This window comes from Myxine glutinosa, chromosome 12 (assembly GCF_964187855.1).
Source record: "Myxine glutinosa chromosome 12, kmMyxGlut1.1, whole genome shotgun sequence".
In the NCBI taxonomy this organism is placed as follows: Eukaryota; Metazoa; Chordata; class Myxini; order Myxiniformes; family Myxinidae; genus Myxine; species Myxine glutinosa.
The window spans coordinates 8,636,765-8,660,621 of NC_136272.1; the positions used below are offsets into that span (position 1 = coordinate 8,636,765).

Consider the following 23,857-nt stretch of genomic DNA (forward strand, 5'->3'; position numbering starts at 1 on the left):
GAGTCAAAGGTAGAGCCACAGCACCTATTTGGCCACAGCACCAGAAGACATGTTTGGCGAAAACCAAAGACAGCATTTGACCACAAGAACCTGATACCAACTGTAAAGCATGGTGGTGGAAATATTATGGTTTGGGGCAGCTTTGCTGCATCAGGGCCTGGGCAGCTCACCATCATAGAATCCACTATGAATTCTTCATTGTACCAGAGGGTGCTTGAGGATAATGTGAGGCCATCTGTCTGAAAGTTGAAGCTCAACTGAAGGTGGACCTTGCAACATGACAATGACCCTAAACATACTTGTAAATCCACCAAGGAATAATAATAATAATAATAATAATAATAATAATACATTTATTTTGTATAGCACTTTTCAAGAAACCCAAATACGCTTTGACATAGTACATAAAACAAAGGCAAAAAAGACAAAAATACATAATTAAATAACCAAACAGAAAGGAAGGAGAAGGAGAAGAGACGGTCAGGGGTTGAATGCGGTGTTGAACAGGTGGGTCTTGAGTGATGATTTGAATGTGGTGAGTGAGGAGGAGTCTCTGATGGTTTGAGGTAGTGAGTTCCAGAGTGTGGGAGCAGCGATGGAGAAGGCCCTGTCCCCCAAGGATCCGAGTTTGGTCCGGATGGGGGGGGGACAGGAGGTTGGCAGCAGCAGAGCGGAGGGTGCGGGTGGGAGTGTGTCTGGGGAGGAGGTCAGTCAGGTAGGATGGGGCCAGGTTATGGAGGGCTTTGTAGGTCAGGAGGAGGATTTTGTACTGAATTTTCTGGGAGATGGGGAGCCAGTGGAGCTTGTGAAGGACGGGGGTAATGTGGTCCCGGGCCCGGGAGTGGGTAAGTAGACGGGCAGCGGAGTTCTGAATGTATTGAAGTTTATTGACGATATTTGAGGGTGAACCATAGAGGAGGCTGTTGCAGTAGTCCAGACGGGAAGTGATGAAGGCGTGGATGAGGGTTTCTGCAGCTGTGGAGGAGAGGAATGGACGGAGACGGGCGATGTTTTTCAGATGAAAGAAGGCTGTCTTGGTGATCTGTTTAGTGTGTTTGTCGAAGGAGAGGGTTTGGTCAAAGATGATGCCAAGATTCCGGGTGTGAGGGGAGGTGGATACTGGGATACTGTCGATGTTGAGGGTGAAGTTGTGGGTGGATTTGGTGAGCGTTTTTGGTGCAATAATGATTATTTCGGATTTATCACAGTTTAGTTTGAGGAAGTTGATTTGAAGCCAGGATTTTATTTCAGTGATGCAGTTTGTCAGGATAGAGTGGGTGACGGTGGAAATTGACTTGGCGGAAATGAAAAGCTGGATGTCATCGGCAAAGCAGTGGAATTGGAGACCATGACGACGAATTAAGTGACCAAGGGGGAACAGGTACAGGATGAAGAGGAGGGGACCGAGAACTGAACCTTGGGGGACACCTTGGGGGAGGGGAGCGGTGGGGGATTTGCAGTTATTGATGGAGATGATGAACTGGTGTCTGTCGGAGAGGTATGATTTGATCCAAGAAAGGGCAGTGCCAGTGATGTTAAAGGTGGTTTCAAGTCGGGTAAGGAGGATGATGTGATTGATGGTGTCAAAGGCGGCGCTGAGGTCGAGAAGGATGAGACTGTTGAGGTTACCGGCGTCGGAGGAAAGGAGAAGGTCATTGGTGATTTTGAGGAGTGCAGTTTCCGTACTGTGGTTGAGGCGGAATCCGGATTGGAATGTTTCATACAGGTTATTGGCAGAGAGGTAATGTTTGAGTTGAGTGGCTACAGTACGTTCCAAAACTTTTGACAGAAAGGGTAGGTTGGAGATGGGTCTGAAGTTATTTGGGGTGTCAGGGTTGAGTCCAGGTGTTTTTCAGAATGGGGGTGACAGCAGCGATTTTGAGGGATGGTGGGATGATGCCAGTAGACAGGGAGGAGTTTATCGTTGCAGTGATAAGTGGAGAGAGAGCAGGAAGGCAAGCCTTAACAAAGCTGGAGGGGATGGGGTCCAGAGTGCAGGTGGCAGTTTTCATTCCTGTGAGGAGTTCAGAGAGGTCAGTAGGGGAGACTGGGGAAAACTGAGATAGGGGTTGGCAGGATAAGGGGGGGGGGCGGATGGTTTGAGGGGGAGCAGGTGCGGTGGTGGTTAAGCTGCTGTAGATGTTGTCTATATTGCTTTGGAAGAATGAAAGGAAAGAAATGCAGTTGTCGACTGTGAATGACTGGGTGGTGGTATCCAGGGGGCTGAGGAGTTTGTTTATTGTGGAGAAGAGTGCTTTTGGGTTTCCGGAGCCAGAGTGGATTATTTGAGAATAGTAGGTGGAGCGGGCGCGGGAGAGGGCACCTTTGCAGTGCTGCAGGTGGTCTTTGTAGGCTTGGGAGTGGATTGTGAGACCTGTTTTATTACGAAGTCTTTCAAGTTGGCAGGCACGGGTTTTCATCAGGCGGAGTTCAGGGGTAAACCAGGGAGCAGAATGGGTGAAGGAAACTGTTTTGGTTTTTATAGGCGCAAGCTGGTCGAGGCAGGAGGAGAGAGTGTGGTTGTAGTAGTCAGTGAGGTCAGAAGGGGTGTGCAAATCAACGAAGGGAGAGGTGGACATTTTTTCAGAGAGGGAAGATGAGAATGAGGTAGGTGAAAGAGAGTTTAGCTTACGGAAGTTGATTATGCGTTTTTTCCTTGGTGCTGGGGTGGGAATGTTGATGGTCATAGTGATGGCTAAGTGATCGGAGAGGGTGAGGTCAGAGCCAGAGAGATGGTGTAGATTTAGTCCAATAGAACAGACAAGGTCCAGAATGTGACCACGGCTATGGGTGGGAAAGTTGACATGTTGAGTGAGGTTAAAGCAATTAAGAATATCAATGAAGTCACCGGTTATTGTGGAGTCAGTGGAGTCCATGTGGATATTGAAATCACCGAGGAGGAGGGTTGAGGGGGAGAAGGAACAGAGCTGGGTCAGAAAGTAAGAGAAGTCAGACAGGAATGATGGGTGTGGTTTGGGAGGGCGGTAGACAAATGCCATGACTGACTGTGTGTGACCAGAAAGTTTAAAAGCCAGGTGTTCAAATAATGGAGCAGATAAGATGGAGATGAGGCTGGTCTTGATGTCCTGTCGGTGTATTACAGCAATTCCACCACCTCGGCCCTCCGAGCATGGTTTATTGATGTATGAGTAACCATTGGGTGTAGTGAGGTTGAGTGAGAGGTAGCCCAGAGGTTGTTGCCAGGTTTCAGTCAGACAGAGAAAGTCCAGTTTATTGTCCAGAATGAAGTCGTTCAGGATGTGGCTTTTATTGTTGAGGGACCGGGTATTGAACAGAGTAAGCTTCATATTGCTTTGTATGGTGTGGATGGACTCGGGTGATTTTGCCAGGGCTTGCAGACAGGGGGCACGTTCGTGTATGTTGTTGTGATGACGTAATCGACAGGTGAGAGTGCGCTCAGCTGACCAGAGTGAGGGGATGGAGTGACCTGTCTGGGTGTAAACAAACTTGGGACCGGAGCCTCTATGGATGTATCTGGCTGGAATGGCTGAAAAGAAAGAAATGGAGGGTTCTGGAATGGCCAAGTCAAAGCCCGGATCTAAATCCCATCGAGATGTTGTGGGGGGATTTGAAACGAGCTGTGCATGCAAGAAACCCCTCAAACATCGCACAGCTGAAAGAATTCTGCATGGAGGAGTGGGCAAAAATTTCTCCCAGTCGACGTCAGAGACTGGTAGACAGTTATAAGAAACGCCTACTTGAGGTTGTTTCTGCCAAAGGGGGCAATACCACCTATTAGAGCCAAGGGTGTACTTACTTTTTCCACATGCGAAATTTTCATTTATATTTATTTAAATTATACAATGGACTACAAAATGTAAATGTTTCATGATATTTGTTATATTATATCACCTTTATCTATCAATATTGTTGAAATGAAGATCAAATAGCTGTATGTGGAAATATGTTGAAAAAGTCAAAACTTTACATGGGGTGTACTTACTTTTTCACATGACTGTATATGTGCATAAATATGTGTGTGTATATGTGTATATATTTATATGTGTGTGTCTGTGTGTTTGTATGTATGTGTATATGTGCATAAATATGTGTGTGTGTATATGTGTATATGTTTATATGTGAGTGTGTGAGACTCGGGAATATGCCTGTGATGGGAATATTGCCTGTGATTGATGCTGTGAAGAGGAACAGGTTGAGATGGTTTGGTCATGTATTGAGGAAGGATGAAAGTGACTGGTTGAGAAGAGTGATGGAAGTTAATGTAGAAGGAAGTAGAGGACGGGGAAGACCGAGAAAGACTTGGCTAAAGATGGTGGAAGAAGAAATGCGGGCAAGGGGGTTAACAAGGAGAGATGCAGAAAATAGGGCAAAATGGAGAAGATTGTCATGGGGACCGCAAGGCTAACCCCCGCTCTAGCAGGGAAAATTGCCTTAAAATGCATGTTGTTGTTGTTGTTGTTGTTGTTGAGTGTGTGAGAGAATAAGAGAGAGAGACAGAATTGTGAGTTGCAGAAATGAAAAAACGAGATGTGTGCTTCCTACGTGTGCAGACATAACTAGAGAATTAATAGAACATCTTACCCTATGCATTCTTGAGAAAAAGAACATGATAAATGTTTTAAAATCTTGCTTTCCGTTCCTGAGCACGATTTATGGGGGTGTTTTTCGTGAATCATGCACATTATCCTCTGCTAAGTTGCATTTCTCGTCGCCATCGAGGTTTATCCATGCATTTGCACAATTACAAACCTTCTGCCACTTCATCTCAAAGAAAATGACGATTTTGGAACAATGTTTGAAAAAAAAGATGCACTAAACCAACAGAGCTAGACGCCGCCACATTTGTCCGAATGCAGAAATTCACAGTTATTCTGCCCTCAGGGCAATAGATGGCCTAAATGCTGAATCTCACTTATTCTGCCCTCAGGGCATTAGCTGGCATTAATGCTGAATCTCAGTTACTCTGCCCTCAGGGCATTAGATGGCCTAAATGCTGAATCTCACTTATTCTGCCCTCAGGGCATTAGCTGGCATGAATGCTGAATCTGACTCTGCCCCAGGACATGAATATTTTTTCCAAGTACTGTTAAACATAAGGTTTTTGAAAGTGCCAAAAGGCCATTTGTGTCCATGTGCAAATAAATTATTACCAGTGAGAACACGAGTCACATTCTCGGTGCATCACATTCTCGGTGCGCACAACCAAATGGAGAATTATAATGTCACCCGATCTGCGATTCAGCACGCTCCAGTTTAAATCCAAGCCTCCATGCTCAGACGATCCTGCGGAGTGTCAACTCCGGCCTCACCAGGTTATAGTCCATTATGACCCGGCCAGTGTTTGTTACAATATGTGCAATTAAAATTCACAGACTCAAATACTCAACGAGAGCATCACGGATGGAATTGCCTTCTGTTGGACACGTTTCTGGAAGTACATGCACAGGCTGAGCAAGCTCCTTGTCAATCAACCACTCTTCGTGAAAATCGTCCTGATGTTCCTCGCACAGGTTGTGCAGAACGCAACACGACGTAATCATGTTAACAACTAAGTGCAAATCGCAGTCATTCCTCTTGAGAAGACATCGCCACCTTCCCTTCAACCTCTTGAAAGCATCTTCTATGACTGACCTCGTAAGTCTCAATTTTAAATTGTATTGGTGCTGGCAGTTAGTAAGCCTTCCTCTATCGGGAATAGGCCGCATCAGCCATGTTTGCAAAGGATAGGCCGAACCTCCAATAATGTAATAACCCACATCCTGCCCAGCAATGCGCTTGGTGTCAGGGGGAAGCAAATTGCCAGCAGAAGCCAAAGTCCAAAGCTTGGAATGTCTGATTACATGCGAGTCATTTGCACTTCCAGCAAAACCAGCGCAAAGGTCCCAAAATAGGGATTGCCCATCGACAACCACTTGCAGCACCACAGAGTGCCAATCTTTCTTGTTCACGTAATCGTAGTGGTATTCTTGAGGAGCTATGATGGGAATGTGTGTGCAGTCTATGGCGCCGACACATTGGGGCATCTCCCAAACTTGTTCGAAATGCTCCGCAATTTCAGCAAAATGTTCTGCGCTTGGAATGGGAATGTGGATCGGCATCAGGATCTCGGTTATAGCTTTACAAACTTCCTGCACACATTTGCACACAGTGGATCGGCCAACCCCAAAGAGGTGTCCTACGCTCCTGTACTTGGCGTTCGTCGCGAGCTTCCACAAGGCCACGGCGACCCTCTTTCGTACGGGTATGCACAGACGGAAACGAGTATCACTCCGTTGCAGCACCGGCGTGAGGTTGTGGCAGATATAGTCGAAGGTCTCCCTGGACATCCGGAAGTTCTCTACCCACTGAGCATCCGTAAAATTGCAGGCAACTCTGTCCCACCAATCGGATGACGTCAAGTGTGTCCACAGGGAATGAGTTCTCTGTGCATGTACGAAAGCGTGCACTGCCTGCAACAAGAAAAATCAAACAGCACAAATTTCATTCAAATAAAAAAATAAAAGCTAAGTCATTTTATCAACTTTCATGTAAATATTTCATTGTATTTTGTGTGAGAGTGAGGTGGAGGGGGGAAGCACTTTATTCACGTAAGGTCATCTTACTATAATTCACCAAATGTCCGTCCATCTGTCTGTCTGTCGTCCGTTCAAAGGTACCGCAAAAACGGCTGAACCGATAGCAACGATATTTTGGGTGGGTAATCCTAGGACCACCTGGAGTAAAATAGGCTATATTGTTTTTCCAATTTTTCCAAGTTTTCCAGTTTTTCCAAACACGATGGAATAATACTTACCGATATGAACAGTGATGTGGCTTTTGTTGAAATTCTATGTACCAGGAGAGAAAAGATCGACTCCTGACGAACTCTTCCTATATAAATGTGTGGCTCCGAAGGAACACGGCAGCGTGTGCAAAGCGACTGTGAAACAGGTGAAGCGGCCGATTCCGTGTTACAGATTCGGCCGCACTCTTCGCAAATAAACGTGCGGCTGAGAAAGACGTGCAGCGGCCGCTTCCGTTTTGCAGAATTCAATCTTTTTTCAAAAAGGGGCGCCATGTACTATTTAGATTTTGATGATTTGCGTGTGATATGATTCAACAGATGTTTATATAAATCGTTTAAAATAAAAAAAAGCCTTCAATTTCTGATATTTTGCCTTTTCATTTGGGCTTCCCAATTGAAGCCCCGCCCTTAGGGCGGGTACCGTTGCTAGTCCATTGAATTTAGAAATTACAAATCTAGTTAGTTATTTGTTACAAAGTTTTTCAATGATTTACCATGCCACGTAGCTTAGCTAATATAAGCTAGAACTGCACTTGGTAGAGCGCTAACCTCTGCCAGGTTCAACAGTTTACATTTTCTATCCCACTTATAGGCTAGATCAGCCTCCGTTCCGAAACCAAAATCTAATCGGCATGTTCTTGTCACCTGCCCAACTCATTCACCAAGTTTTGCCATATCCTGTTTTTGAAATATCCTGCTATGTATCATTTTTGGCCCCAACTCTCAATGCTCAAGAATCACACTTCAAAATTCTCGTATCTGGATCTTCACCAAAATCGAATCGATTAGTCCTTGTCACACACCCAACCTGTCCACCAATTTTAGTCAGAATCCTTCATAACTTTGAGATATCCGTTATACAGTAAACCCTTGAATATGGTGGGTTTGAATATCACGGGTTTTGGCCAATCGCAGAAACTTCTTTATGTACCGATTTAGTTACTAAATTTACAATTTAGTTTAAATTTCGACCAATCGTGGTTCTTTAGCTGAGCTGTGATGGTTGTCTCGCACCAAGAGCCTTTCGCACACCGTTGATAAGGGAATGGTGCCGAAGTGTAAAATGATTGGCAAAAGTGATTCTTTAAGTTTTATTTCTTCGCTGCTTTATGGATCTGCAGAAAAAAAATATTTAAAAAAACATCCACATATTACAAAGGAAACCCATTTGAGAGATTAATAGGGGAGGAGTGGTGGGGGCTTTAAACCCATTACAGAAGGGAGGGGCCAAGTTTCCTTCGCTTCTGAATGACAACACAGCAGGTGACTTCATCGTAAAGTGGATTTATATTTATTACTTGCAAAATCGAAGATTTTTCAAGTATATTGGTCGGTTGCGTTTGTGGTTCTGTGTGTCTGTTACCGGCCTACAGGTCACAATTCTAAACTGATCGTCACAAAACTTCACGAAGTTGTCTAGGTCGTCCCAATTGAGAACCCTATTGATTTTGAGGTCAAAGGTCATCTGGAGGTCAAATTTCTAAAATCGCCATTTTAAATCCGATTGACTTGAAAATTGAATAACATTTGTATATTGAGTCAATAAATTGGGGAATGAACTATTTTTGAGGTCAAAAGGACAAAGGTCAACTGAAGGTCATATTTTAAAAGTCATCACTTTTCATCTGAAAAACGGTCAAATTTTCATCCGATTGACTTGAAAATTGAACAGCATTTGCATATTGGCTCACTGAATTAGGAAACCAGCTATTTTTGAGGTCAAAAGATCAAAGGTCAACTGAAGGTCAAACTTCCAAAATCATCAATTTTCATCTGAAAACTGTCAATTTTCAAGCGATTGACTTGGAAATTGAACAGCATTTGCACATTGTGTCAATAAATAGGAAAACCAACTATTTTTGAGGTCAAAAGGTCCAAGGCCAACTCTAGGTCAAACTTCCAAAATCATCAATTTTCATCTGAAAACCCATCAATTTTCATCTGATTGACTTGGAAATTGAACAGCATTTGTGCATTGCCTCACTGAATTGGGAAACCAACTATTTTTGAGGTCAAAAGGTCCAAGGCCAACTCTAGGTCAAACTTCCAAAATCATCAATTTTCATCTGAAAACCCATCAATTTTCATCTGATTGACTTGGAAATTGAACAGCATTTGTGCATTGCCTCACTGAATTGGGAAACCAACTATTTATGAGGTCAAAAGGTCAAAGATCAAGTCAAGGTCAAACTTCTAAAATCATCATTTTTCATCTGAAAAATCGTCACTTTTCATCCTGTTGACCCGAGTTTTGATCAAGATTGTAAATTTTAATCTTCATGAAATGGACAATTTGCTGTATCAATGGAAAACTTTTGGGGTGGGGGGGGGGGGGGGGGATTTTACAAGTATCGTGCTACGCATGACGTCTTCTTGTTTGTTTGTCTGTTTGTCTGTTTGTCTGTCTGTCTGTTTGTTTGTTTGTTTGTTTGTTTGTCCGCACAGAATAAATATGATTTTCTCTGCAACCATTGGTCCGATTGACAGGAAATGTTCACCACAGGTGCAACTCCACCTGTAGAATTTTTTAATGATAGTTATGACATCATATATCACGTGGTTTGGCCACCATGTTGGAAAAACCGAAAAACTTTGCACCTCAATATCTCCCGAAAGCGCTGAATAGAAAAAATTGAGACATGGCTCATTGTAAAGAAATCTCCATGAGGAATAAAATATGTTAATGAGGATGTCATATTGTCATAGGTGCCTCCATTATAAAAAACCACCTTTAGAGGCCATTTTTCCCCGCAAAGCGGGGGTTGGCCTTTTTCGGAAACCGTGGTTGTTGTTGTTTTTCGGTCCCCTATTTCAAGCAATGTTTTACGGCCGGATGCCCTTCCTGACGCCAACCCTTTTTGCCGCCTTTAACGACAAACAGGGAATTACCAGTGAACTGGTACTCAACAGGTGCCTCCATTCTGATGTCATAATTCGACAAGTACAAAAACTTCATGCAATCAAGATGAAATTTATTGAGCGCCATGTCGGCATAAACTGGTGGAGAAAAAATAATAATGATGACGTCATCGGTCACGTCGTTCGGCTGCCATCTTGGGAAAACCAAAAAAATTTGCACCTCTATATCTCCGAAAGTGCTGAATAGAAAAAATTGAGACATGGCTCATTGTAAAGAACTCTCCATGGGGAATAAAATATGTTCATGATGATGTCATAGGTGCTTCCATTATGACGTCATAATTCGACAAGTACAAAACTTCATCCGATCAAGATGAAATTCCTTGAGCATAATCTAGGAATAAATTAGTTTAGAAAAAAAATAATGATGACGTCACCGGTCACGTGGTTCGGCCGCCATATTTGTTTTAACACAAAAGCCTTAAAAACCACTGAAAATACATCCTGACAAGGGTTTGCAATCTCTGATTGCTCTTTTTCTTGTTTAAATTGTCATGTTTATTTTTGCCTGCCGCCCTCCATCCTCTAAATTTCTCAAAGCACAGGAACCGAACCCCTTATTACCATACAAAATTGGTTTTAACTATCGCGGTTATAAATATCATTTTCCTGGAACACAACACCAATATTTAATGGTTTACTGTGTATCGTTTTTGGCCCTATCTCTCAGTGGTGAAGAATCACCTAAAATTTCTGGATCTTCACCAAAATTGAATCAATTAGTCCTTGTCACACACCCAACCTGTCCACCAAGTTTCGTCCAAATTTGTCCATAACTTCTAGAGATATCCAGCTCACAGACAAACAAGCAGACAAATAGACAGGGGTGAAAACATAAGCTGCGTCCACCTTTGGTGATGGAGGTAAAAACCAGGCATATTTGATTACCTTGTTCATGTGAAGTCTTCTACGTTTCTCCATCGACTCATACTGCAGTTCATCACCGAGTTCTTCTTCGAGATCTTGAAAATCGTCCCAAAGTTTGCTCTGCTGGGCAGTGGACAGACAGTAACTTTACACTGAGTGATGTTCACTGTTCAGGTGAGAAATTACTATGGCAACCAAGCACCTTGTAAATGTATGACTATACTACTACTACTATTACCACTAAATGGCTCCAATTATTTGCACCTTCTTGTGGCGTCTGCCAAGGAACGTTTTTGGGCAAAGTCTTTCATGGAACGGCTGGCCAGGCCTGGTGTTCAATTTGAAGTGATAGAATTTGTAGTTTGTTCAGGGTAATCGCAGAATGAATGCAAAGTATTTTTATTGTCCTTCTGAGGGACAGCACTCCAATGATGCCTCACCACCCTAACTGCAAAATACCAGAGAGAGAGAGAGTTTATAACTGGGTTGCGACTCGAACCCTGGGTAGATAATTCAAAGGTGAATGTGTATACCTCTAGGGCTGAGGCTATTCTGCCAACCACATTAATAAATCAACACATAAAATTACAATCACCGACGGGGAAAAAAACATCAAAAACAAAAAATAATCATCTTCAATGCTGTACAGTATACCCCTTATGAATACACCTGGCTTCTAGGGGGCATCAATATATGACTAGCGCACAGGTGGGAGTCCAAAAACTCAAAAGATAAATATTTTGAGAAATTTTATGGATCGGTGTCGTACGGTTGGAAACTTGAAACCTCAATTGTATTGCGATTTTACTGAACGAACTAATGTTTCTACATGTGGGGAATGGCGAAACTGGGAATACCGAACCCGTGAATGTGTTTACATGCGGAGAGAGAGCAGCTTTATACAGGTGTAAACTCAAAATCGTAATTGTATTGAGAAATTGATGAAACCTCCCACCCACCTTATAGTGGGGGGGCCAATGTAGCAGATTGAAATGCCCGGTGAAATTGCTTGTTAATTTTTGGACACTGGTTGGGCTGTCTTTAGGGATGATATAAGTTCTAGAAAAAATATGTCTCCAATTGTTTCAAGTTCTTTATGGCGGCCATTTTGGATTTTCAAAATGGCGGATGTCGAAAACGTAAAATTCCATTATCTTGGCTTCTAAATGACCTAGAGTTTCGATTCTGGTGTCCAGTTGTACATTTTTGGGGATAGAGAATTGAATGAAACCTTCTTTAATAACCTACAAGGGATAAAAATAGGTTTTTATGGCACAGCCGAACCAGTGTCCAAAATCTAACTTAATGCACATCTATCTTAATTGTTATTTGTTATTTGTATGTTCCAGATTCGTGACCCTGAGCTATGATGGAGCCAAAAAGCAAGAAAACCAAGAAAGAAACTGATTTCACACTTTGCATTCAGTGCCAGGATCCCCAAGGTGCACTAGTGACTGAGCCAGCACTGGGCTCATATGCAAAGTTTCTCCAGTTCATCCAGGAGAGGGCACGATATGGTGATGCCGACTTCAAACAGATCAGCGAACGATTAAGCTGTTTCACTGCCACTGACTTGAGGAACAATAAAGCAAAGTGGCACCGGGCATGTTATGGATCTACATGCAACACTGCTCACCTGGAGCGTGCTAGAGTTCGCCACCAGAAAGCCTGCGAACATGGCGACACCCAGCATCTTCATAAGAGGTGTGGACGTCCTTCTTCTGCACCTGCCGCTGCAAGTACCTCAGGTTCTACGCAAGACGAGACTCTTCGCTTCACACGTTCATCATCAACTCCATTCAACAGAGACCTTTGTTTCTTCTGTCAAGAGGTCACTAAGGAAAGTGTACATGTTGTATGCACGTTCAACGCAGGTAAACAGCTGAAGAAAGCTGTTGAAGAAGGCAGCAACCACAAGTGGAAAGTTCAGCTGAGTGCTGCCATCAGTGCACATGATGCTCATGCGATCGACGTCAAGTATCATCTCCCATGCTGGGTGCAGAATGTCCAATGTGCTCCCAAGAGTGGGACATCAAGTGATGACAAAGAACACATACTGCAAGAAACTAATGTTATCAAAATAGCCGCAGACATTGAGTTTGTCAGCCTTGTTCGCTCTCTACTCCAAGCTGGTGAAATTCTCAACATGTCTGACCTGAAGTCGGTTTACTCCAGGATTCTTGACAATAATGGTGTGCACAATGTCCCATCACCTACTACCCAAGGCATGAAGGAGAAAATCAACTCTCACATTGATGACGTTCACTTCATGAAACCAAAACGTCGAAACGAGTCAGACTGTGTATTCTCCACTGCCGTGCGTGATGCAGCTGTCGAAGATGCAATGACGAAGACAAATGAAAAAAACATCGAACAACTGTTTGAGAGTGCCTCTGTTCTCCGCAGTGCCATTGCTTGTCAGAACAAGCACCCATGGCAATTTGAAGGAGAAATGAACACTGATGATGCTGAAAAGCATGTACCCAAAGTACTCTATGCTTTCCTCCGCTGGCTACTGGAAGGACCAGCCACGAGCATTGAGCCAGAGACTATGCGCTCAGCCACTATTCATCGAGATGTTATAACCATCAGTCAGAACATCATGTACGGCTACAAGTCAAAACGCCAAGTCACGTACAAGCCCAAAGAGCCAGATGCACCATTCCGCCATCGCTTAGAATGGCCACAGCAGCTTGCCGTTGCCATTGTAGTCCATCAGTCCACCAGAAACAAGAAGCTTCTGGATTTCCTGCATGGGTTCGGTCTGTCTGTTGATTATAGTCGGATCTTGCGGTTGGAGACACAGCTGGCCAACTCAGTCATAGAGTCTACGACAGAACAGGGTGTATACTTTCCAAGAACCATGCGCATAGGGACGTTTGTCTTCTTTGCAGTGGACAACAGTGACTTCAATGAAGACACACCTGATGGGAAGCGGACACTCCATGCTACAGCCTGGGCACTCTACCAACGACGGGAACATGCACCCTCCACAGATGAACATAGAACACTGACACTACATGACCGAAAGGCCAGACACCGCTCACTCAAGGTTCTGACTGCTCCAGACTTTGTTCCTTGCCAAGCACCAAACAAACAATCTGCCACAGGTACCACGTATAGCTTCAAGACACGGTCAAACCCAGATGTCACCAAGCCGTACTCTGCGACAGACACAGTGTGGCTACTTTCACGCACAATCATGCGAACAGCTGAAGCTGAGGACGTACAAGACGACATCATCCCACCAGATGACCAGCTGCAAGCTGCAGAACCCCAGCATGCTGACCCTGTTGGGTCACTCGTCCACGATCCAAAACAACCACCTGGCAGTAGGATCAAGCATCACGATATCCCAACTTGGACAGCCTACAACTCACTGCTCTCCTCTTCGAAGCCTCTGACAGAGGTCAACGCCCTGCCATTGGTAGCAGCACCAGCCCATGAATGGCAAACACTGATAACAGTCTTGAAACAGACACAGCAAATCAACTGCATGGTCATGGGTCCCGATAGGAAGACAGTGATCACCTTAGACATGGCCCTGTATGAGCGAGCCAAACAGCTGGAGATGACCAGAGATGACTGCAAAGGCAAGTGGGTACTGCGACTAGGGGAGATGCACACTGTGATGGCTGCACTGAGGGCTGCTGGGAATGCCATAGAGGACAGTGGTCTTGACGAGGCTTGGTCTGAGGCTGATATCTATGGCCCAACAACGACCAGACAAATACTGGAAGCCAAGCACATGAAGAGGGCTTTGGAGGCCCACATCACCACTGTCCAAGCCCTCTTCGACCTCTATGTGGACGAATTCTTCCAAGAGCATCCCCATCTGAGGGGCCCATGTACCCAGTCAGCACAACAGGTTGCCCAGAGCTGTCATCTACACAACCGAGAGGAGATGACAAGCGCGCAGAACAACATGCTAGCTGTCCTCGATGGGACAACATGCTAGCAATGGCTGGGACACTACTACCATGCACAGACAAAAGCAAGCTCATGGGCATCCTAGAAGATCTACCCAAGAAGTCAACTGGCACTGGTCAGCAGCCAGACGACGACAATCCTGAACATACTCCACCCCCTCCCAAGAAGGTGACTGTCATAGACGGCATGGCATTAGTGCAAGCAATGGGTAAGCCACAATGGGTCAAAACATGTGCCCAGTGGGCTGGCCATTTCAATGCAACACTGGACTGCAAGACCAACGGGTATGATGAAGTCCACCTCGTGTTTGACCGATATGATCTGCCAAATTCACTGAAAGAGGCCACACGGGAGAGGCGCCAAGGTGGCAAGCCGCCCACTGCTTACCACGTTCAAGACAGCACCCCGATTGGGAAACTGACAGCAAAACAGTTCCTGTCGCACACCAACACCAAAGATGAGCTAACTGTCTATCTGGCAAAGAAAGCTCTGTGTCACTTTGAGGGGACTACCAAGGTCTTCATCGTCACTTCAAGGCAGGATGTCTTCTCCAACTGCATGGATGTACAGCATCTCCGTAGCTCCCAGGAGGAGGCTGATACGAGGATCTTTCTTCACAGTCTAGATGCCGTCCGAAGAGGTGCAACACAGCTGTACATTCAGTCACCTGATACTGATGTATTCATCCTAGCACTCCACCGGTACCATGAACTATGCAAAGACACATACTTCATCACGGGTGTGGGGAACAAGAAGAGGCAAATCTCACTGGAACCAATAGTACATGAACTTGGTGTCAGGAAGGCTGCAGCCCTACCAGGATTCCATGCATTCACGGGAGCAGACCAGACTGGTCGGTTTGCCGGCAAGGGAAAGCTCACATGTTGGCAAGCCCTCAATAGGTGCTCTGTTGAGGTGGTATCTGCGTTTCATGACCTTGGGGCCTCTGAGGAGCTGAGAGCTGACACAGAAAGTGACATTGAGGCATTTGTATGCCAGCTGTATGAGCCTCGTACTACAGTTGTGGATGTGGGCAAGCTGAGGTGGAGACTGTTTACCAAGAAACAGCTAGAGGCACAGAAGCTGCCACCAACACGGGGAGCTTTACATGAAGCCATTGCTCGTGCACATTTCCAGGCCATGGTGTGGCATCAGGCTGATGTACCGGACCCCCAGCTTCCACAACCAACAGAACATGGATGGAGAGCAGAAGGAGATCAGCTGGTGCCCATCACAACCAAGGACCCTCCAGCCCCAGCTGCCATCACACATCTAATCAAATGTAACTGCAAGAAGACCCAATGCATGTCTCACTGCTCATGCAGGTCTCAGCATCTCAACTGTTCTGAGATGTGTATGTGTGGGGCAGATGAAGAGGTGTGTGGTAACACGGGTCAGGAGCGCCCCATGGGAATCGATAACACTGATGATGAGGAGGATGGAGATCCTTCAATGTAACAATGAACACTGCCAACTAAAAATATTGCACAAAGACATTATAAGTGTACATTTGAACACTAAAGTCCAGCCTTTATGTGATTTAGAAGTGAAAATGATGGAAAAAAATATATATATGTGTTGGCATAAGTGCGTGAAAATCCAAGATGGCTGCCATAAGAACCCTTTTGATCATATGTAGGTGTATAAATGTGTGTTTATTGGATTAAGTATCCGCAAATATGTACATTTGGACACCAAAATTAACACTCTAGGTCATTTAGAAGCCAAGATAATGACAATTTCGGTTTTCAACAAACGCCATTTTGATAATCCAAAATGGCCGCTATAAAGAACTTGAAAAAAATGGAGACATATTTTTTCTACAACTTCTATCATCCCTAAAGACAACCCAACCAGTGTCCACAAATTAACATTTGAATTCAACGGGAAAACATTGGCCCCCCCACTATTAGGACACCTGATGGGACCCCCATAAGGTTCCAGAGGTTTAAAAAAAAAATACTTGGGCAACGGCTTGTAATAGAGCGCACGCACACACGCACACGCACACATGCACACACACACACACACTGATGAGACAAACACTTCACACAGCCACTGAGCTTGGGGGAAATGCCGCCACTAACGTCACTATCCGGGATACTGTGGGTACCAGCGACGTCATAACAATTGCGCCGCTTTTCTCACCGTACTCAGCGGGGCATTTCCTCAAGAGGGATTTCCTCCTCCCCATGGATGCCACCCGAAGGGGATTGTCCATGCTCTATCCTTTTCAAGCAAGGAAGCAGCACATACCATTTTAAAAGTCTTTGGTATGACTTGAACCGGTCCAAACCGGATGGGTGTTTTTTAGGAGACACACCGGATGGGTGTTTTTTTTAGGAGACACACCGAATGGGTGTTTTTGTTAGGAGACACACCGGATGGGTGTTTATTTTTAGGAGACACACCGAATGGGTGTTTTTTTTAGGAGACACACCGAATGGGTGTTTTTTTTAGGAGACACACCGGTTGGGTGTTTTTTTTAAGGAGACACACCGGATGGGTGTTTTTTTTAGGAGACACACCGAATGGGTGTGTTTTTTAGGAGACACACCAGATGGGTGTGTTTTTTATAGTGGGGCGGCTTAGCCCAAATATTCAAAAGAATTGTGCATTTTGTGATACAAGCACCAAATTTGGCACACTAGTAGACTATCATATTATGAAAAGATCTGGATATTGGGCCATCTCAGATTCAGAGATTTGATTTTTGCAAGATTTGCAGATTTTGCAAGCTGAGATTGCAACGCCAGGGACGGCCGACTCCTTCCTACGAGCTGCCCACGTCACCCGCACAAGAAGAGCTCATCAAATCACTGCAGCGGCACTGCACATCCTGCAACACCGTGCGTATGAACGCCACTGTATGACATATGCTGATGATGCAGAAGACCTGCCTGAGTTCGAAGACTGGTGTCACCAGAGAGGAGAAGACATTCCCAACTTTCAGTACTGGGCAACTGTGCTGGAACTAGAGATGTTGGTACTGGTCTACGTGCGTTCTCTGCGGCAGGCTTCATTCACGACGTACCTTGATGCCCTGACGGAACTGGTCCCATGGTTCCATGCCTTAGACCACACACACTATGCCAGGTGGGTCCCTGTTCACCTGAGGGACACGGTTGCACTCCCAATGAAGCACCCAGATGTAGCCAGATAATTCAGGGCTGGCAACTTCACTGTACAGAAGACGAAGAAGGTGTTCTCTTCGATCCCAATCGAATCGAAATCTTGCAAAAATCAAATCTCTGAATCTGAGATGGCCCAATATCCAGATCTTTTCATAATATTGTTACGCAACTGTGATTAACACCACAGTTACGGATGGCCGATTTGCGAGACTTTAACTCCCGAGGCGAACACTCAATGGCGGACTCAAGTTCAACACAAACGCGCGGAATGGCGGGACACAGCGAAGGCTCCGCAACCTTACCTATTAAAATCAAACACCCAGGAAAACTGCGTTCAGATATATATACAGAAAATAATATAAGGATTTATTATCGAATAGTAATACAGTGAAAAAGCCGCGCCGGTAAATCTAATAACTCTAAATCGGGACGTCCCCACACGACTGACAGCAAACACGATACGAGGGAGATTATGAATACAAAAATAACACGTCACGTCGTTCAAATGTACGCGGATGCGGCTTATCTGTCTTTCGTCGCCTTGGTGGCGGCCGTCCAACACCGCTCCTTTTGGCCCGATCGCACACCACCAGGTCCTTCGCTCCAAGCTCTACGAGGCCCCGCTCCAAGCACCACGCGTCCGACGCGTGGCCAGCAGCTTCACACGAGGACGATCTCCACAAGGCCCGTGCACCAATGGTTCAACGGAGGGCTCGACTTGTAACGAACTGCTGCGAACTGCCGCGTGCTCTGTGGGCTTGGTGTGCTCGGTGTGTGAACGAACTCTCCACCAACTGCCTTCGGGGAGCTTTTCCACCAACTGCCTTCGGGGAGCTTTTCCACCAACTGTGTCTCTGCGTCGACTGTGTGCTCCAACCAACTCCTACGAACTCTCTGGTGTCTGCCTGCGTCTGCCCGCGTCTGCCCGCGTCTGCTTGCGTCTGCCCCAACGAACTCAACTCTTACTCTCTGGACTGCCACGAACTCAACTCCGGACTGCCACGAACTCCACTCTTGAAATGGCGTCTGCTTGCGTCTGCCCCGAACTCAACTGCCTGAAATGGCGTCCGACCGTCGCATATATTGGTGGCCGATGACGTCACATTGGCGCACTCCTCAGCCAATCACAGCCTCCCAACTCGCCCAGGTCACGCCCTCTGCGGCATGCGACTCCTGACATCTCCCGTCCGCGACCCCCCCGCGGTCGTTTTGTAACACATGCCAGCGAGGTTGGTAGGCCTTTGAGGTGCGAACGGCGGCGGCCAACCGTGGCGGTGTTTTTGGCCTGGTTTCCTGTCTATTTATTACGAAGTCAATGTCAGGGAAAGGGAATTATTTAATGTTGCGCTAAGGACCTAACTAATGTTTATGTGGTTTGCAGTGCCATAATGGACAGAGGTTTGACTACCAGGTGAGACTCACAGGGGCGTTACCTTTAATCCCTCACTATTTAACACTCGAACCTCCAGGTAGGTCCACAACCATACATCTTACCCCGACAAACGCCTAAACATCAAGAACTTATTACATGTAGAGTCCCTGTCACGACAGCCGAATACCTACCTATTCAGATCTACCTAGCTCTAGATATTGCTCTACCAAATTCATAACAATATGATAGTCTACTAGTGTACCAAATTTGGTGCTTGTATCACAAAATGCACAACAGGTTTGCTATGCTGCTACACTATTAGGAGACACACCGGATGGGTGTTTTTTTTAGGAGGCACACCGGATGGGTGTTTTTTTTAGGAGGCACACCGGATGGGTGTTTTTTTTAGGAGACACAGCGGATGGGTGTTTTTTTAGGAGACACACCGAATGGGTGTTTTTTTTAGGAGACACACCAAATGGGTGTTTTTTTTAAGAAACACACCAGATGGGTGTTTTTTTTAGGAGACACACCGAATGGGTGTTTTTTTTAAGAGACACACCGGATGGGTGTTTTTTTTAGGAGACACCAGATGGGTATTTTTTAGGAGACACCGGATGGGTGTTTTTTAGGAGACACACCGGATGGGTGTTCTTTAGGAGACACACCGGATGGGTGTTTTTTTAGGAGACACACCGGATGGGTGTTTTTTAGGAGACGTGTTACGGATTCGTCACTTCCGTTGTGGTGGTTTGCATCCACTGTAAATATTTCTGATTCCATGTACTCTTATTGTTTTCAAAAGGTTTATTGTCCATGAACTGTTTTCAAAAGGTAAAAAAGTTAATGTTAAAAGAAACAGGAAACCGGATCGGGAACCGGACGACGAGGAGGAAGAAGAGGGAGAAAAGGGGCCGGAGCGAGTGAGTCGGACAAGAAGGAGCCGAGCTACTTGCGGTCTGGAGCGAACGTTGGCGAGCAAGAGTCACGAGTGAACTTTTGGGTTCCCGGGAAAGGGATTCCTGCGACAGAGTTGTCATCGCTGTGACCGATCAACCTGCGTGTCAGGTTTTTGGCGGTGGATTCCGAGGAGAATTATCGCTGGGCCATTACGTCTCAAGAACGGCTCGTCGGCCATTTTGACTCACGCGCTTCGCGCGTCGAGCAGGGTCTTTGCTTTGTCAGCCGTTTTCACCGCTTTCAGACGTATCTGGCGTGTGTGTGTGTGTGTGTACCGTGGCTTGATGATTAATTTGCGGTTCGCCGACTGTGACCCGTGAAAGTCCATACCCGAGGGTGTGATTTCCCAGTCGCCTGGAGGGCCTTTGGATTTCCCAGTCGCCTTGAGGGCGCCTTTGTGCAGCTTCGGCTGTGTGACTGTACTTGCCATCCGCACAGGGTTCTGGTCTCGATTGGACATCGTTCTGGCGATCACTGGAGAGAATCAACGTTGGCTTGAAGCCGGGAATAAGAGACATTGGGGAATGTTCTTGGTTCACTCACTTGGAGCACAGTGAGTTATATATTACGAAACTGATGGTACCATCATAGTACATATTGATTGTACTTTTGATTACTATTATTGTTGTACTGTTATTCTTGTGTGATCTTAATACAATATGTGTTTGTGAGTAACAATTGGGGTGGCTTCTCCATTGATCTTTGACATACAGAATAACACATTTTTCTGCCGTGACTCCTCTCGGGGCTCGGAGTTACACCGTGACCAGGGGGTCAGGGAGGAGCATGTAATAACCTGATGGGTGTTTTTTTAGGAGACACCAAATGGGTGTTTTTTAGGAGACACGCCGGATGGGTGTTTTTTTAGGAGACACACCGGATGGGTGTTTTTTTGAGGAGACACCGGATGGGTGTTTTTGTAGGATACACTGGATGGGTGTTTTTTTGAGGAGACACCGGATGGGTGTTTTTTAGGAGACACCATCTCCTTACTGGATGGCCGTTGGCTACCTACAGGAGCTCATACACCCTTTGCCAGATATTGTTTTTGGTCCACGCAGGTGTCACAATCACCCTCCCCACTAGCAAAGCCAGTGAGGGGTGTTGGATTAGTCTACCACTCACCATGCGGTAGGTAGCAATCCCAAAAGCAGACAATTTGGGGACAGACAGACAGACAGACAGACAGACAGAAAGACACCTGCAAAAACTATAGTCATGGGGTTACTTATACAAAATAGTACAACTAGACCACAACTGAGATCAATCACCCCCAACTCACTACCACCCGACTCGATTCAACTCACCAACTCCCCCCCCCCCCCCCCCACCTGCTCAACCCACCCGACTCGATTCAGTTCACCACCCCTCCCCTCCCCCCCACCTGCTCAACCCACCCGACCTGCCTCAACACCGACTCCATCACCCCTCCCCTTCCACCCCGACTCCATCTAACCCAAACTCATCGCCCCCCTCCTCCCCTTACACTTCCTTCTTTCCACTAGTATGAGAGAGTGGAATATCATATATGGGATTGTAGGACTTGAAGTAGAACATGTGCAGAATCAACGTAAACGAGTTTGGGAGGAGATTAGAGTACGAGTCACGTGTGGGGCCACGTGGGATGTAGCTCCATCCTACCTTAAACCTAGCGTATGTATTACACCATGTAATGATGTAGAGGGATTACCCCCAAATATGGTGTTAAGGACGAAAACACGACAGGTAACACGGTGACCATCCTGGTTACGGAATCCCACCTGATAACGCTTTCGCTTCCGCCTGTGGACGTGACTGTTTATCCGGTTCATCCACATGCGATTCCAAATCCCATAAAGTATAATTAACAAACAGAACAAAACGATCTCTACTTGGTCCGCCATTATCCCCTCAACAATCAAACCGTTCCTGTTATCACGCTGCCCTTCTTGATTGCTTCTTCTTCCTCCTCCTCTTCTTCTTCATCTAGCGTATTTAAAATTCAAGTCTTCCTTTTTCTTTCCTCCTCCTCTTCTTCCTCCGCTTCTTCTTCTTCCGTATTCAAAATTCAACAGTCTTCCTTTTTCTCTCCTCCTCTTCTTCTTCTTAAAATTCTTCTTCTTTTTCCACTGAAATACCGTTTTCGGAGCCGCCACGCTCTGCATATGCCACTAACTGAACACTTCGTCACAGCCGACAAGTTCCGGCAGATTTGGTAACAGTTTGACCGGTTTATTCACGAATTTTAATGAATCGTCCCAAGTGGGGGCAGACGCTCGTCTCCCGATGGAGAGTTCAGGTGTATTAGGTGGTAAAGTTGATCTATCAGTTTGATTCGATGGGAATTTAGGGGCCCGTGGGGGACGAAAAGGCTGATAACACGATTTTATTCGCGCAGTGAAAACGATGTAGGAAGAGCGGGTCCGAATTGATGAAAAACCTTCTATTCGTTTTTGTCCAGTGAATGGACCCGTAAAGTTCCACAGAATCAAAATTTCTTACGTGATTATATTGATTTTTAAGTACAAATGAACAAAGAACGGAACGTGGTTTTTCATGCTAATTTGAATTTTTTTTGAGGATCAGGACGCAACAGGACAAAAGGAACAGCAGAGAGAGGGGGAAACACCAACAGCAGAGTTGAAGGACAAGATGGGAGACTTGGACAAACAATGGGTGGGGCGTGGGGTGAGGAGGAAGGGGGCGGGGCCAGGAGAGGACAAGATTGAAGATTTGGACAAACAATGCGGAGGGCGTGGGGTGAGGAGGAAGGGGGCGGGGCCAGGAGAGGACAAGATTGAAGATTTGGACAAACAATGGGGAGGGCGTGGGGTGAGGAGGAAGGGGGCGGGGCCAGGAGAGGACAAGATTGGAGATTTGGACAAACAATGGGGAGGACGTGGGGTGAGGAGGAAGGGGACGGGGCCAGGAGAGGACAAGATTGGAGATTTGGACAAACAATGGGGAGGACGTGGGGTGAGGAGGAAGGGGACGGGGCCAGGAGAGGACAAGATTGGAGATTTGGACAAACAATGGGGAGGACGTGGGGTGAGGAGGAAGGGGGCGGGGCCAGGAGAGGACAAGATAGGAAATTTTGACAAACAATGGGGAGGACGTGGGGTGAGGAGGAAGGGGACGGGGCCAGGAGAGGACAAGATTGGAGATTTGGACAAACAATGGGGAGGACGTGGGGTGAGGAGGAAGGGGACGGGGCCAGGAGAGGACAAGATTGGAGATTTGGACAAACAATGGGGAGGACGTGGGGTGAGGAGGAAGGGGGCGGGGCCAGGAGAGGACAAGATTGGAGATTTGGACAAACAATGGGGAGGACGTGGGGTGAGGAGGAAGGGGACGGGGCCAGGAGAGGACAAGATTGGAGATTTGGACAAACAATGGGGAGGACGTGGGGTGAGGAGGAAGGGGACGGGACCAGGAGAGGACAAGATTGGAGATTTGGACAAACAATGGGGAGGACGTGGGGTGAGGAGGAAGGGGACGGGGCCAGGAGAGGACAAGATTGGAGATTTGGACAAACAATGGGTGGGGCGTGGATGAGGAGGAAGGGGGCGCGGCCAGGAGAGGACAAGATAGGAAATTTTGACAAACAATGGGTGGGGCGTGGATGAGGAGGAAGGGGGCGGGGCCAGGAGAGGACAAGATAGGAGACTTGGACAAACAATGGGTGGGGCGAGGGGTGAGGAGGAACGGGGCGGGGCCAGGAGAGGATGCATTGGGTCGTCAACACGCGGATACAGAAAGGAATTCAACTCTCTGGAGAGAAAAGTGGAAATTTGGAAGGAGGAGGAATTGGGATTTCGTCACTGGACTTGTGTGAGCTTTTCAACATTGAGAAAGAAGATATTATGTCTTGTTGTTGTTGTTGGAGTTGTTGTGTTACGAATTGCTGTTGTGTTTGTTGTTATGTTACAA

At 46.2% G+C, this 23,857-nt stretch overlaps 1 protein-coding gene across 2 annotated transcripts; it reads right to left on the bottom strand.

The window, feature by feature from the left end:
* Positions 1-333: 333 nt before the first annotated feature.
* LOC137438253 (uncharacterized) lies at positions 334-21,920 on the bottom strand. Of its 2 annotated transcripts, none has more exons than XM_068133351.2 (3): positions 21,709-21,920; positions 10,574-10,672; positions 334-6,431 (listed from the first exon to the last, which is right to left on the bottom strand). In XM_068133351.2, the coding sequence occupies exons 1-3, from the start codon at positions 21,829-21,831 to the stop codon at positions 5,349-5,351; spliced, it is 1,305 nt and encodes a 434-aa protein (XP_067989452.1). In that variant the 5' UTR covers positions 21,832-21,920; the 3' UTR covers positions 334-5,348. The 2 variants fall into 2 exon arrangements, with proteins under 2 accessions (XP_067989452.1, XP_067989450.1); XM_068133349.2 differs by having other exon boundaries at positions 10,574-10,675; positions 21,709-21,891.
* Positions 21,921-23,857: the final 1,937 nt, after the last annotated feature.